Below are 16703 nucleotides of genomic sequence, written 5' to 3' on the forward strand. Positions count from 1 at the left end.
AACAAAATAGTGTTTTGGGTTTCTTTTAATGTGTGACACATTCCTCACCATGTTTACGTCTCACTGCATTTCTCCTTTTCATTCATTGTGTTTGATTGCTGTTTTTTTTTAAATCAATTAGTGTACTGTCTTTGACTGTTGCACTGACTTAAGTTTGTGCTGTCACGCTTATCTCCTATGTCATTACATATGTGTCACAGCCTCAAAGGGTTTGTCAACTCAACCTCTTACTCAATCTCATTAACAAGACTTTGAATTTTACTTCTATTCTTGTTCCACATATTCCTACAAATTTTTGATACTACGATTAATGACAATGGTTGTTCCAGATGGCCATTGCAAAGTTTTGGCAACTTCCTCCCAAAATTGGAACTCAAATGTGTCATTATGCTGCATGACAGCATGTACTGCCAGTGAACTAGCATAATAATCTAAACACGTATTGTATTTTTCCCCCCTTTCTTTGGAAAGTCTTAACTTTCTGGTACTCCCCAACATCACGACCACCCCCATACAATTGATGTGTCAAATGTGGATGTTCAACAGTATTTATAATGTGTTGTGTCAAATTATTCTGATCTATGCTTTTATCAGTACGGTCAACTCCATAGTTAACTTTCTCACTACAGACAACAGCGTCACTATCAGTACAGTCAACTCCTACTATAGCACTAGGTCCACCCTTTACTACTCCTTCCTGTGACTCAATTCATTCAAGTACCTGATTAACACCAGTGTCCGGCACAGACTCCACCACTTTACTATCCCTACCTATGCCTTCATTTAGCTGCATAACACAAGCACATAGGCCTATATCAAACTTCTCATCTTTCCATTTAAGCCGCCCGACACAAATCCTTTCTGTATTTTTTTGTAGCAGTTGGCCATTGCAGAATTGCAGAACTTCCATAAAAAATGCATTATCAATCTTTTCACTGTGCTGCATAGCATAATTAATTGCAATTGAAATAACATAATAATCCAGAGGTCTTTGTGTCCTCTCTTTCAGTGTCTGAGCATGCCCTGAATTTACCCTTCTCACCCTTGATTTTACCCTGCTGCCTGCCCCCTTCTCCCCCGTGACCTTACCCTGTTGCCTGCCCCTTTCTCCCCTGAACCTTACCCTGCTGCCTGCCCCCTTCTCCCCCCGACCACTCACTGACCTTACCCTGCTGCCTGCCCCCTTCTCCCCCGTGACCTTACCCTGTTGCCTGCCCCTTTCTCCCCTGAACCTTACCCTGTTGCCTGCCCTCTTCTCCCCCTGAACCTTACCCTGCTACCTGCCCCCTTCTCCCCCATGACCTTACCCTGCTGCCTGCTCCTTCATTGTTAATGTTTAAACAGTTATTTTTCATATATCATATCATATCATATGATTAAATACAGGTTATTGACACTTTTCTACAATTACGGGTGAGACTTTTATTTAGAACGTTTTCAAAATTCCGTGATCCGGAAGTACTATTTTTAGTGTTGCTGACGAGACGCTGATTGTGTTGTTGTTGAATTGAAATCGATGAAGCTGTGAGAGCGCAATTGTGACTCAAGAATCGTTTGCAGAAATTCTTACTTTCTACGTTGGAAACTTACTGGGTAATGATATTACTGTCTGATGTTTTGTCGGTTAGAGTGGTTTGTAAGTCATACTTCTTGACGTTACAGAGTAGGATAAGTTAGCCACTAACGTTAGTACACCTTAGTTTATCTAACTGTGCGAATGGCTAGCTATTACTGTTAGGTAGCTAGCAATAAACTGTTTACATTTCAGTCTATCCAGCAGCTGTTTGCAGAAAACACCCCTCCGTTCGCATTTTCCCCAGATTGTGTAATTTCTTATGATAATTGTTAGTTATGTGCATATAATAACGCTACATATGTAACGTTAGTTAGCTATATATCCAGGCATCAATTTATTGAATAATCGATTGCGGATTGGACTCATGTGCTAATTGTAACGTAGTTGGCTAACTAGCTGGCAACATCGCAGGGGCCGATGGCAGCGTTGCAATCTTGCACAGTATTACGAAGGCCCCCCATGCATTGAACCATGCACACCAAACTCGGTTTGTTTAAATAATATCAATAATACTCACTAGGCTTCGTTTTCGTTCACCAGTAAACTAGTTAGCTGGTAAAGTAACAGTATTCTAAAATGTTTTTGTTGTTGTGGTGGGATCGACATTTCCCCCCCACGACCCACATTCTAGACAACCACTACTGTATCAACATTTTATCATGTTCTGCTGCAGAAAGATTATGCCTATACAGAGAAACATAAGAAACAGTTTTCGATCTCCCCAAAAGTGGGGCATTGGTGCAATCATTCACGGTCAAATAGGGTCCGCATGACATCCCCTACCATTCATAGACGCAAACTACTTTAGCGCCTATTGACGATAGTATCTTCTGACCGGGGGAGTTGTGTTAAGTGCCCGGACGCTTACTCTAAACATAAACACGCTTCGCTTGCGGTACTGTTAAGGAAATATAAGTAACGTGTCTTTCATATCAGTTAAACATATTTTTTGCTATAAAACAGAAGGTAAATTACTACACACCTTTTATAGGGTTAGTGTTCCCACACAGCCATATCTCCACGTTAGAGTGCTTGTTAGGTATCTAGTGTGTTCAGAACACCCGTGTGTAAAGCACTCGGCCCAACTCGGCAGAAAATCTGTCTCCCTCCTTTAGGTGGTGTATTTTCACATATTGAGCAAGGATTTTTTGTATGGATGTCAATGAATTGTAGTTTACATGGAGCCAAATGTGGGTGAATGTAATGGCTGAAAAAGCTCCATATGGAGAATAATGTTTTTTGAGAGCTAGACATTCCCTTGTCAACAAGGCATGCATTCTGCTGCAATGTCTGTGTACTGTTGTTGTGAACTCTCCTATCGCAATGTAATATCAGTGAACCGTGGTTTTATGCAGAATGATACATTTTGCATTTGAGTATTCAAATGTTCCTCTTGTGCAAAAAAAGTCATTTCCAATGCGTTTTTTACAGTGTGCTCCATTGTTTTTACCAGCTGGCGGAGCCATGTCAGAGAGCTCAAGTGACACAGAGTCCTCCTGTGGGTGGACTATCATAAGTAATGAAGTAAGTCAAGTCTTCCTGACCCTACCTGGATCCTTATTTGATTCCCCATCAGCCTGAGCACCTAACTCCCTCTCAGCTAACCCTTGTAGGACCTATAGTCCAGTACTAGAAACCAGAGCCCTTGAAATTCCTCAGTGCACTCTAATGGGACTGGCCTATGGATATGACCATTACAGTGACGGACTAATTCAAAGTTTCATGTCATCTAGTTACTTCTTGAGCGCCTTTATGCCAGTCATTGCCATTATGCCGACTGTCTAGATTCATTTGAAAGTCTGATGGTTAATGTAGTGAACTGGAGATCATAGTATGCCTTCATGTAGGGTTGTCTGAAATGTGGTCGGCTAATATAATAGGCTTGTTTCTAAGGGTTCAGATATTGAGGCCCTGGGGCCAGACAACGGCCTGGAATGTGGGTCTGATCTCCCAGAGAGCACAGTGCTGGAGCCAGAGCTGCTGCAGGACCAACCCACCACTCTCTCTGGTAGGAGGAGTTACCATATGCCTTGTTGTGACAAATTAAAGCACTTTGAAATATCTAGGCCTACTACAAAAAAACTATTGATGACTGGGTTAAAACTGTTACAACATTGTAATATACATTTATCAGAAAAACACTACATAATTTGGTTTAACCATATGTAATGAAACACATTTATAGCGGTATTGAGATGTTATTTGCTCACAGTAGATGGTGTGTACTCAACCTGTCTTCAAATTTTAAATGTACTCGAAATGTGTTTTAGCTGAGTGCACTGAGGAGAGGGGTGAGTCATCTCTTGATGCCACTCTGAAAGAAGAAACCTTAGATGAGACATTGTCTGCTTCTGAGGTGAGGGATAAAAACAAAACATTCTTCGGCTGTATATTTGTATGATTCCCATGTCGCTATGTTTCCAGTCCCTATGCCAACCATGTGGAATATCCTCTGCAGGCTGGAGGTGAGGTGGCCGGGGACGAGCATGTGACTCTGTGCTCCTCCAGCGACCACTCTGACATTGTGACTCTGGGCGACACGAGGGAGACTGAGCTCGGGCCTTGGGATGAGCAGACAGTGGAGGAGGAGGGAGCAGTCAGTGAGGAGCTCTACCTGGGCACCTCCTCCAGCAGCCAGTACACCTTCAGCGCAGCAGAGACTGGTAGGGCAAACCAACACACCCTTTAGGGGATATTTCGAATGAATTCCAGTATGAGGTAAATTGGAGAATTTAGATACATTTGTATCTATCTTCGCTGTTCAAAGTTAGAGATGTTTCCATGCGAGGTTTGATGGTCTGGTGATGATCAAACAGAGGAAGTGGATTAGAAAACAGATAGTCCATGACGACAAACAGAAGAAACCAACAAAGCACTCCTTCCTATCCCTTTCCCCTTCCCCTTGTCCTAAAGCCAGGCTGATGATGGGCCACTGGAAGCTTCCACAGAGTCTGTGGGACTTGGGCTGTCATCTGAAAGGGCAGATGTCTGGCAGCCGTTCTCTCTCAGGTGGTATAAACTGGACTGGTGTGAATATGATAGTGTGCTGCTTGTCTTGCTCAACACAGTGTAGCAGGTCTAAACCTGATAAGCTGATGTCAGGGCAAATGCTGCCCGATGATGTAAACAAGTTCTGCTTGTTTTGAAAGGTGTTGCAACCGCCACTAAATGTGTGAAACAAAACACTTGCGTGGTATTTCGGCATGATGTGTGTTTGTTTAGACTTAACAACTGGAAGTTGCCCCAGTGATGATTTGGCAAAATCTAATTGGTTTGACAGATATACCTGATGTATAATTAGCCTAGCCTATATACAATGTTTTTGACAAAAAATGTATTATCAGAATATTTGATTAGTTGTTAGTCTGGATCTCCTGTATTTCTCATTTCATTTTAGGCTAGTGGTCACCTCTGTGATCATGTAACCTAGATTAAACTTGATACTGAGGCATGTTGTTTACATGTTGCTCCTATTACCAGAGCGATGTCTTAATCAGATTTTGCAATCAATGGTTATTGTCAAGCAAAACATAAGCACATTTTTCACAGCAGTGTGTGCCAGTTTTACAGGTTTGGCATTTCCTGTGGAAGCCTAAAGCATTATTTTTGTTTTCCCAGTTTAATGTGCACCAATGTCATGAAGCCTAGCTTTACAACAGGGGTCTCCAACCCTGTTTCTGGAGAACTACCATCCTGTATGTTTTTGCGGAAATCTCAGTTGTAACTCACCTGGTTTGGCTTTTCAACCAGCCTATTATTAGAATCAGGTGTGATAAACTAGGGTTGGAGTGAACCTACAGGAGGGTAGCTCTCCAGGAACAGGGTTAGAGAGCCCTGCTTTACAAAAAAATATGTATAGGCTTTAAAGGGGGCCTGAGCTTCCTGATTTGGCTTAGTTTTTTGGCTTGATCATTGAGAAATGCAGCAGCCAGAAGCAAAATAAGAGTTTTCTTGGGGGGGTGGTTTAATGTGGGTGTCTTGTGTGTGTGTTTTCGCACGTGGCAAGCGTTTGTACATTCACTCTGCCAAACAGTACACAATCACTCACCCTTCTAGATAACTTGAAAGGCTAACCAGGTCTTGTCTTGATGTTGCCTAGGCTAGTTACTGCTAGTCAACTTATTTATCTTTAGGGCTAGTTATGGGCCGTCAATAAATGACTGTGTAAATGTGCAACATGAAAATATTGGCCCATCTTTTAGTTGTCTCATTCAATGCTTTCAATATTTGAATTTCCACAATTTGTAGCTGGTTTGAGGTTTTTAAGTAAGTAAATTCTGAGCTATTGACATGTTTTTAATATTGTCCCATGTACATTGTGTAATATATTGATGGTCCCTAAATAGCTCCATAGGGATATCAAATGTCAAACCAAACTGATCATGGGCATTACGATGGGGTCGCCTGCAGATGAGCGCTGAATTGATGATTACTTGGGTGAAATAAACCCAACCCATTGAAATAAACCCAACCCATTGAAATAAACCCAACCCAAGGAAAACTGTTACAGTACCCATACATTTTTTTCCCCTATCTCACAAATCTTAATTTTGGACGAGACTGACTTTATGACCAAAATTATCCCATTTACACTTTATAGTCAATTTTGACAGTAGATTAACTGTTTCTGACTCATATCGATGCCACATAGGCCGTTTTCAAAATGAGAAGTATCTTTTTAGGGGCTCGCTCTTTAATTAGAATTGAATGGAGACGTGAAATATTGCACTTTGCTACTAGATCGATGAGGGCAATTAAAACAATATTTCAAGCAGCAATGTGCTGTTAATTATTTTAGCAACATAAGCATGGTTTACAAGCATGTCAACCTACATGTCTACCTTGTAATTATGATTCTTTGTGCTGGTGTGTGTATGTTGCAGTTTTCCCTGCGGAGCAGCCTGTGGTTGCAGACTCCAGCAGCAGTGAGGATGAGGGAGGAGAGCAGGTCACCCCAGTAGTGCGGAGGCGCAGGGTGAGGAAGAGCACCATTAGCTCTGTGGCTGAGCATGGAGAGGAGGTGCAGGAGTCTGGCCACAGTGACCGAGAGGAGACTCTAGAGGAGGAGCAGAAGGAGGTACAGGAGGAGGAGGTGCAGCAGGAACCTCGCGTTGCTCCCCCACCTCAAGGCCATGTCAGCAGCACCCTTAACAAATGTATCCTACTAGCCCTCATCATCGCCATCAGCATGGGCTTTGGTCACTTCTACGGTAAGCATCATGGGAAAGAATTGGGAAATATGTGATGAAGAATTTCAATGTTTCTAATTATGAGAATGGAATCATTGGTAAAAAGGCATTCACAAGGAGGGCTGTTTTAGCCGTTTTAACATGTTGGTTTTGTGTTCTAGGAAAATTTGAAGGTACAGTATGGAGTGGATGGTTTGAGGGTAATTGTCAAACTCAACTTGCTTAGGCGCATAAGTCATAATGTCATGTGAATGTCATGTGTCATCACCGCATCGTAGTTTTGAATAGCACAAACTAAACCTGTGTGTTTAGTGGGATTATGCAAAGCATGTCAAGTGCCTACATGATCACATTGATAGGATATACATCCTATTAAGATAGTGAAAAGAGAATTAGTGCTTCTGTTGACCTCTTGAATCCATCCTCATCAGAATGTTTATGTGTAGAAACAAACAATTTAGTCATAGGGCGGCACTCTGGATGAGAGTGTGCTAAATGATAAAAATTTAATACGGTATCTGGGTTGTGGTCAATAAGCAATCCATTTTCCAATGTTATTGGCTCAGAGCTGGCTGAAAGGTGACATGCTGAATATGACTGATCAACTTAATCATAGAGGGGTGCCACATTTTGTGAGTTGACTACAAACCAGATGCTCATGATGGGTCACTTGTTGAATTTAAGTCAATTTCTTTTCTGTTTTTGTGTGGTAGTATATCACTTTCTTGTGCTGTCGTCTTTGGTAAGGTGAGGTAACAGTGGGTTCCCAATTTCCCAAGGGTCAGGGAATTCAACACCTACATCCCACACATGGAATGTCAGGGGTTTTCTAATTTGCCAGCGAGTGTGGTCATAAGTCAATAACCATACACACAATAACAAACTGCTGTTATTGAGTTCATTTTGCCACTGCTGACCAATGTCACCAAATAGTTTTGGTTAAGTCTTGACATTTTTGTTTGTCCAAGAATGGGAACCATTTTTATTGCACCTATTGGGATTATGCATGGACATTTCCCAACTTTTTCTGCTTCTGTGTTACTATTCTTGAATGTGTGTTATCATCTGATGTATCATGTCTATTTTTATTTTTATTTTATTTCACCTTTATTTAACCAGGTAGGCTAGTTGAGAACAAGTTCTCATTTGCAACTGCGACCTGGCCAAGATAAAGCATAGCAGTGTGAACAGACAACACAGAGTTACACATGGAGTAAACAATTAACAAGTCAATAACACAGTAGAAAAAAATGGGCAGTCAATATACAATGTGTGCAAAAGGCATGAGGAGGTAGGCGAATAATACAATTTTGCAGATTAACACTGGAGTGATAAATGATCAGATGGTCATGTACAGGTAGAGATATTGGTGTGCAAAAGAGCAGAAAAGTAAATAAATAAAAGAACAGTATAAAAACAGTATGGGAATGAGGTAGGTGAAAATGGGTGGGCTATTTACCAATAGACTATGTACAGCTGCAGCGATCGGTTAGCTGCTCGGATAGCTGATGTTTGAAGTTGGTGAGGGAGATAAAAGTCTCCAACTTCAGCGATTTTTGCAGTTCGTTCCAGTCACAGGCAGCAGAGTACTGGAACGAAAGGCGGCCAAATGAGGTGTTGGCTTTAGGGATGATCAGTGAGATACACCTGCTGGAGCGCGTGCTACGGATGGGTGTTGCCATCGTGACCATGCTATGCTTATGGAAAATGAAGGGAATGCCTAATATTTCAAATCAAATTTTATTTGTCACATACACATGGTTAGCAGATGTTAATGCGAGTGTAACGAAATGCTTGTGCTTCTAGTTCCGACAATGCAGTAATAACCAACAAGTAATCTAACTAACAATTCCTAAACTACTGTCTTATACACAGTGTAAGGGGATAAAGAATATGTACATAAGGATATATGAATGAGTGATGGTACAGAGCAGCATAGGCAAGATACAGTAGATGGTATCGAGTACAGTATATACATATGAGATGAGTATGTAAACAAAGTGGCATAGTTAAAGTGGCTAGTGATACATGTATTACATAAGGATGCAGTCGATGATATAGAGTACAGTATATACGTATGCATATGAGATGAATAATGTAAGGATAAGTAACATTATATAAGGTAGCATTGTTTAAAGTGGCTAGTGATATATTTACATAATTTCCCATCAATTCCCATTATTAAAGTGGCTGGAGTTGAGTCAGTGTCAGTGTGTTGGCAGCAGCCACTCAATGTTAGTGGTGGCTGTTTAACAGTCTGATGGCCTTGAGATAATATTTCATTCTAACACAGGCACAGTACAGGTTCAGGAGAGACAGAAGATTGTGGAGAAGATCTGTGGAGTGAACGACCTTGGTAATTCGAGAGATCTGCAGCCTCAGTGTCATAAAGGACCAAATGTCATCAACAAGGTCTGTAAAGAGTTCTTGATACATACAGTTAGATATCATAAGCCACCTCCCTCTATTATCCTTCTCAAATAAACTAGCATAATAAAACAAAATACATGTTATTTGTCTTAAACTGTTTCCTAACTTTTCTGTTTCTTTTCGTTTTTATTTAAATCTTTGGTGAACTTTGTTTCAGCTATAGAATTCTCTCTTTTTTGACTAAACACATGCAGATTTTAGGCATTAAAGTGCCAGTAGTCCTAATGTCACATTTGGAACTATCAGTATCATATTTTAGGAAGAACTTTAAGCGTTTCAATATTAAATTGATCTATCCACTTTTACAGCAATGCTCAGTGAGCACTCATTTCACTATTATTTTTCAAGAAAATCTAACTTCTATGGTAAGTATGATTATGTCTCAATTAAAGCTCCTTCCAGAGAGCAAAATAATGTATCTTCACCACCAACCACATGGAAGGATTTAAAAAAAAATATTATTATTATTACAAATTATGTCTCAAAGGAAGTGGTCAAACAAACACTATCTAGCTTTGTTACATTTTCCACTGATCTCAAATAGTTTTTCATATGACACAGTAGCAAAATGTTTTTGGGCAATGAGGTCCTTGTATTGAAATACATTGCATGCCCCCTATATTATACTGTGTAACCTATCCTTGTTTTTGTGGTTTATATTTCGGGGTGCACAGCAACGTTGTTAAATCTATTGTTACGCGTAAAAAAAAATTGGCACACAGAATCTAGAGGCTTTTAAGTTTTTTTCTCTGCATTAAAATATGACCACACTGTACCTATAGATGCACATATGCTAAAAATACTTTTATAATCATCTTCAATGCTTTAACTGATTGCACATAAAGGAATATTGATCCTACATGATAAAGTGCTTGCTTTGTTATCCAACTGATATTTTCTCCTTTGTCCTGTTCATATTGCTGCTCGCAGCTATATTTTTGTGATTTCACATTTTAAACTATTCATCTTCAATATTTTTTATATGCAAGGATTCTCTACGATTTGTTTTTGATGGCTTTTTGCCCCCTTGAGAAACATTTAACACTCCACTTAACTGTAGCGTGAGATGAGGCTTAAGTGTATTCTCATTTTATAGCAATGCATTTGCTCACTTTGGTGATGCTGTTTCCACACGTTTAGGACGTGGTTAAGAGTCTGAGAGAAGACCTAAAGGACAAGAGTGACATGATGCTGTCTCTCACAGGGATTATCGACAAGCTTACTAAAGAGAACCAGGATCTCAGATCCAAACAGGCCCAGCTACAGGTAACATGCAAGAACAGGTTAAGGTTCAAATTGAACACTAGTGGTGGGTCTTTCGATATAAATTGAAGGTGGACTAATATCTAAATAAAGATTCAAATACTGCAACAAAATTCACCATTAATTGATTTGTTGTTTATTCGTGAGACTGAAGAAATGTTATGTCATTGTTTCACTTTTAACCATCTTCATTATTAATTTAAGCCTAACTGTTCCCCTTGTTGTTCATATGTTAAGCGTTTTGCTAATATTCCTTTGTGGATGCATAACAAATTAGGTATTTTTGTTTTGAAACAAGGCCCAGAAAGAAGACTTGGTCGTGAAACTGAAGCAGACTGGTGAAGAGAGGGTTAAGATTGAGTCTCGGCAGAATCACCTGATGGTGGAGAACCAGCTGCTGAAGAGTTCCCTGGAGCGTGAGGAGGAGTCCCTGTCCACTCTTCAGGAGGAGCTGAGGAACCTGCGCTCCCAGATCCGAGATCTGGAGGAGACTGGGGCCGGGGCCGACTCCATACTGTCTGAGAACCAGAGGCTGAAGGACCACCTGGAGGAGACGCAGCGCCTCCGCAGCTTCCTGAGCCAGAGGGAGGCCCTGATGGCTGAGGCCCAGACACTGAGGAGGGAGCTGGATAATGAGCGGAGCGTGACTGACCAGCTAAGGGAGCAGCTGAGCAGCCGCAACACCAGGGCCGGAGGGGAGGCCGACCTGGAGACAAAGGAGCTGCAGTCACGGCTCATGGAGTTGCAGAAGAAGCTGAGCTTTGAGCAGCAGCGCTCCGACCTTTGGGAGAGGCTCTATGTGGAAACCAAAGAGGAGAGGGCCAAGGGAGACAAGAAGGCCAAAGTCAACAAGTCCAAGGACGGCGTGATAGGGAAGGTGAAAGATACTTTTGATGCGGTGAAGAACTCCACCAAGGAGTTTGTGCACCATCACAAAGAGCAGATAACGAAAGCCAAAGAGGCTGTGAAGGAGAATCTGAGGAAGTTCTCAGATTCTGTGAAATCCACCTTCCGCCACTTCAAGGACTCTGCTTCGCGCATGATGGACAAGACTTACCGGCCTCACAATCGGAGGTTTCACGAGAGGAAGGATGCCAAGACTGAGCAGCAGGAGCATCATAGAGACCATGGAAACAAGCACTCAGAGGAGGAACCATGGCAGCCCAGAACCCACAAGCCCCTGCATCGTCACCCTCGTAAATCCACTGACGACTCTTTCCAGGCACACCGTAACACCCGGAAGTCAGGGAGTAAAGTTGAGGAGGACCCAGACGCTGAGCAACTGCAAAGAGGAGTGCTCAAAGGTTGCTCTGGGGTTTTCGACTGTGCCTACCAAGAATCCATGAGCCTCTTCAACAAAGCCATGGACCCCATAAGAGCAGATGAGTTCAACCAGCTACTTCACAGCTACCTCCAGCAGGAGGTTGACCACTTCCACCACTGGACTGAGCTGGAGAGCTTTATTAAAAATTTCTTTCACAACGGCGTCTTCATCCACGATCAGATGCTGTTCACAGACTTTGTTAGTGGTGTGGAAGATTACCTGGAGGACATGGATGAGTACCATGGCCACAACGATGACGTCTTTGAAGATCTTGACGAGTATGTCTACAGGCACTTCTTTGGCGATACCTACTCAAAACGTTACGGGTCAAGGTAAGTTTATAGTTTTCATAACTGTTTTTTCAATAGGATGTTGTATATTACCATATTCTGACATTTCTGTTCGCCAACTCACAGTAGACCCTTTGAGGGGCCAGATACGGATACTAAAGAAGAAAGGCTAGCAAAGCAGCAGCATCAGAGGGCCCGGCCCCGGCCACAAAGAGAGAGGAAGTGGAGCAGAGCAGGACGGAACACAGACAGACACATGGCTGATGTAAAAATAGAGTTGGGTCCTATGCCCTTTGATCCCAAATATTGAGAATAATCTTACCTAAGGAATCTGTTTTTATGATGGCTGATATTGTAGTTGCAAAGTCTATTTAGGATGTGTTTGATGGAAATCCTTCTTATTCTTCTGTTTTTGTGATTTTGCACAATGTTCTTTTAACGCTGCCTGAATGTCCCCTTGCTTCCTGTGTTGTGTAAGCAATCCTTAGGTTAGTAGCAATGGTGGTGTATCTGACTGCATCTAATCTCATGCGCACAAAGAAAACTATTGCTGCAATGATTTAGCCATGAATTGTCTTTAAATATGACTAACTAGAGCAATTAAACTGGGAATACAGTAAGTAAATCTGACAGTAGCTTACTCTGTAGTACACATTCATTGTCATCAGGTCATTTGTTACATGTTCTTTTTAAGAGCCATCACTGACTAATTTGCACAACATTTCCTCTCTTTGGGCCTTTTTTTAAGTTTTACTATTTTAATTGTCTACATTTAGGCCTATTGTGAATGAATGATTCATTGGATGGATCCAACAATGGAAATAAATAGTATTTTTGTCAGTGGCATTGAAGAGCAGTAAAACTAAGTAGCAAAACCACTGAGATACTTTTTTTCACATAGTATTGAATAATGCAAGAAGCCGGTTCCACAGTTGATTTCTATACTTTGCTGCTACATTACATATTTGTTTAAAATGGTGAAATAAAGTGCAACTGTATTCGGTAACATTCCAACGATGGCTTGTTTTACTAAGGCTGGTTATTTCCTTTCATTTACAGATGTGCTGTTAAAAATGAATTGCAGCTTCCCAATAAAATAAAAGTGAATATTGACTGCTTCTTTTCCCCCCTAATATAGTAAACTGTCTGGCTAAGTGTTGCATTATTTTCAGTGTTTAAAAGATCAATCTGTTCTTCAGTTTTAATTATAATTTATTCCTTTACAATACAGATCCATTTTGATTAACTTCCCAAGGGCTCGTGCCAATGGTCAAGATGGTTCTGTTCAGTGCATTTTGTAAACTAGGATCCTTCTTCAAACTCGGATCCTTCTTCAAACTTGTCCTTGAAATACATGAGTATGGGAAAATCTTTGCTTCTTAAAAATGTATTCTCATTCTCTTCAGTGCCTTTGATAAACTAGGACGCTTTTTCCAACTCGGCCTTCAGGAATGTGAGTGTGGAATATTTCTCTACTTCTCATAAATCTATTCCTGTCCAAGAATGCAGAGAGCTCCTGAGAACAGAAAAAGATAATACAAATGATTGTAACAGTGAAGGAGCCATTAGTCATTATTAGTCTTGAATTACAAAATGCAGAGTATCTAACCATCTCCAAAACATCAAAGAACACCAGGTGGGTTGGCAGCATTGACTTATAAGGAAATGAGGTCCTCAACCAATGATGAGGATCAGCGAAGAATCTCTCAGCTTCATCGACATAGCGCTTGTCTCCTGTGAGATCTGGTGGACATTCTAGGAAACGCATCTTCATTGGACAGTGGATGTGACTACAAAAATAATGTATATCGATTATTTACTGCACTGCCTCAGCTATAAGCTTGTCACAGTTCTTACTCATGCAAAAGGACCATTAGTAAATAAGCCCAAAAATGGACTGCCTACCTGTAGAAAGGTGTAGAGTGACAGGGCATTAGAAAGAGGACTTCAGGCAGTGGAGGTGTTGAAGGATCTCTGTCGTCACACAGGGTCTGGAGGTGACCCATAACATCCAGTGTGCCTCGCTGGTGAAGCAGACCTGTGTACAGGGCTGGGACTAAGTTGGAGACCAATAAGGCACATGCGGCAGGCCGTCTCCAGGTTCTCAGATTCACCAAAGCTATCCCTGCAATAAACGAGGACCCCGTATCAAGTATAGGGTATGACTACATTGCTTGTTACTTGCAGTTATTGGAATCTTTTCGGAAATTTTAGCACTCACCACAAAATACCATGCAGAAAGGCAAAACAGGGTAGATGAATCTGAACTCCTTGTGCGCAAGACAACTGCATTGAGAAGAAAATCGTGCAAATTCTGAAATTCCCTATGATTTGAATGGTCTAACATAAAGATCTTATTGGCCCATAAATTACAGTAAGTGCATTTTACACAACACAGAAAGACAAAAGAAAAAGGCCATACCTGTAAACCATTACTGTCCAGACTATTGTTATTAACATGATTCTGTATCTTTTTGAAGCCAGTGTGCATCCATACAGGAAGAAAGGAAGATGAGGGCCAATGACGACCACAAAACCCTGAGTAAAGTACCAGTGCCATGGATGAGAGCCATAGAACTCAGCCACGTTGTGAAAAACATTAAACTTAAGGAAGTTGTACTGCACCAGGGTCCACTGCAAGAGAAAATGGTTTAAGGAACTTGTGTTAATTAACACAGACATTACAGCTTGTGATTTATAATTAACTTTACTTTATTATTTTTTAAACAATGCTTTTCCTACCTTTCCATAGAAAATGCAGTCAATCAGTGTCGAAATCCCAAGAGTTAAAGCCCTATATGAAGGAGAGGCTCATTCAATAATTGAAGAATACATTATGTATGGCATGAAAACCTCACTCTGCAGCTGAGGCACAATGGTCTTTCTCAAATCAAAGCACTCACCCAATGGGAAGGCAAAGGTGAGTTATGAATTTCAGCTTGTTATCTTCCTGCCAGTAGTGGTAAACCAACAGAGGAAGCCACACAATCAAGGCTGTTGGACGAACAATGACTGCCAAGGCAACCAGGATCAAATATTTTGTACTGCGAAAGAAAACAAGCAAAATCTGTTTTAAACAGAATGTTATTAATGGAGCGTCATTAAAAAGGTATCATTTTTGTAAAGGTATTTTGTAACTTGCCGTGTAGTGTGAAATACTTATAGATGCACAGGAAGTGAAATGGTTTTATGTTTGAGTTGTGTAGAGGTGTAGGTCCAACCTGCTGTGTGTTTTAGAGCCAGGCAGAGGATAGTAATAGAGAGCCAGAGTTGTGAGTGTGGTTTCCATGGTGTTGGTCAGGGTCCTGGTGCAGCAGTACCATGTGAACCAAGAACAGAGCTGGCAGAGGTACTAGTAACAAAAAGAGAGAAAGAGGCTTTGTCACATGGTTTCAGCCCACATTACCCAGGATTGGAATAAGTGAAAAGGTTATGAGAAACAAAGTAGTCCATGTTGTTTTTACCGTCCATTTGGCAACGTCAGAATGCTCCAGTGATTGGATAAGACAGTAGAGTTTAATATCAGCCAGTGCAGAAAGCAGTGCCTGCACAACTCGAGGTAGCCATACCTGCAGAATCCACAATATATACTGTACAGATTTTGACAATGGGGTCACATGCAATGCATTTCACATCAGCACTATAAATTGCTACAAAAGATGAAGATGTACTCAATATGACTTTACCAAGAGTTGAACTGCATCATAGGTGAAGAAGTGCAAAATCTTATATATAGCTGCAAAGAAGAGAGGGTAGGAGAACCCTCTTATACCTGCTGTCCACTCCCACGTCAAATAGCCATAGGTGAAGTTATTAAGGATTTAGCAGAATACACAGACTTGTCCACAAAAATGTTATTAGAAGGGTACTGCTTAAAGTTTTATATGATTTTTTTTTGTTGAAAGGATATTCAAAAACCATAAGATGAGCGATTTCGAGGGACTGCCAGTATTCATCTGGGACAAAGCTGGTCTGGACTAGGAAGCAGTTGATGAGACGAAATGCCACAGTGAAGACAGTGACCCCCAATACACCTGAGGAGAATAATAAAAAACAAAAACCCATCAGATATCTCTCCACCAGTTAGGCTGCCTGTGTTAGATGTGCATTGGTAATTACATCCATTATCAACTAGTCATTTGAAAGACTCAAGCATTCTGAATCTGCAAGTACCATTGCATGCTCCTGGATCACATGTTGCCTACTTCAATTTAATTTGTATATATTTAACTAGGCAAGTCGGTTAAGAACACATTATTATTTATGTTGATGTAGCTAGCTAAACTAGATTTTCTCTTTCAAAATAAGTAATGTAAACTTTACTTCCATTCTTACTTTTATCATCAACAGCAGTTTGACATTTGCTCAGTCTGCTGCTAGAAATATGATAGCTGCTATACCAAACAGGGCACATACCGTACCATTATCAAGAGGACATGTTTCATCTTTACTATATAGTTGGGATTTTCGTTTCCTCAGTTTAACAGGCTCTGCTTTGCTTCCGATATTTAAGCGTGCACGAATCTTTTCCATTACTTAGATAAACTATAACTAACTAACTACATATAATGTAGCTAATTCGAGCAGCACCAAGATCCACGTTAGTTCCGTGTTTGTGCTCGTAGGTAGAT

The 16703-nt window shown here is 40.9% G+C and overlaps 2 protein-coding genes across 7 annotated transcripts; one reads left to right on the forward strand and one right to left on the reverse strand.

Moving 5' to 3' along the window:
• Positions 1-1478: 1478 nt before the first annotated feature.
• Positions 1479-13185, forward strand: LOC115112288 (cell cycle progression protein 1-like). 3 transcript variants are annotated; one of them, XM_029639249.2, is made up of 10 exons: positions 1479-1593; positions 3008-3100; positions 3470-3584; positions 3847-3932; positions 4035-4239; positions 6460-6786; positions 9059-9177; positions 10336-10461; positions 10757-12114; positions 12199-13185. In XM_029639249.2, exons 2-10 carry the CDS (start codon positions 3041-3043, stop codon positions 12380-12382), a joined length of 2580 nt encoding a protein of 859 aa, XP_029495109.1. In that variant the 5' UTR covers positions 1479-1593; positions 3008-3040; the 3' UTR covers positions 12383-13185. The 3 variants fall into 3 exon arrangements, with proteins under 3 accessions (XP_029495109.1, XP_064868028.1, XP_029495111.1); XM_065011956.1 differs by having other exon boundaries at positions 3030-3100; XM_029639251.2 differs by lacking the exon at positions 10336-10461.
• A 74-nt stretch (positions 13186-13259) lies between these two features.
• pigb (phosphatidylinositol glycan anchor biosynthesis, class B) lies at positions 13260-16703 on the reverse strand. Of its 4 annotated transcripts, none has more exons than XM_029639252.2 (12): positions 16494-16700; positions 15983-16106; positions 15759-15876; positions 15537-15641; positions 15294-15424; positions 14976-15116; positions 14815-14866; positions 14495-14706; positions 14294-14358; positions 13978-14197; positions 13682-13862; positions 13260-13588 (listed from the first exon to the last, which is right to left on the reverse strand). In XM_029639252.2, exons 1-12 carry the CDS (start codon positions 16603-16605, stop codon positions 13475-13477), a joined length of 1575 nt encoding a protein of 524 aa, XP_029495112.1. In that variant the 5' UTR covers positions 16606-16700; the 3' UTR covers positions 13260-13474. The 4 variants fall into 4 exon arrangements, with proteins under 4 accessions (XP_029495112.1, XP_029495114.1, XP_029495113.1 ...); XM_029639254.2 differs by having other exon boundaries at positions 16489-16576; XM_029639253.2 differs by lacking the exon at positions 16494-16700 and adding an exon at positions 16408-16487.

The sequence above is a fragment of the Oncorhynchus nerka genome, linkage group LG27 (genome assembly GCF_034236695.1).
Source record: "Oncorhynchus nerka isolate Pitt River linkage group LG27, Oner_Uvic_2.0, whole genome shotgun sequence".
Taxonomy (NCBI): domain Eukaryota; kingdom Metazoa; phylum Chordata; class Actinopteri; order Salmoniformes; family Salmonidae; genus Oncorhynchus; species Oncorhynchus nerka.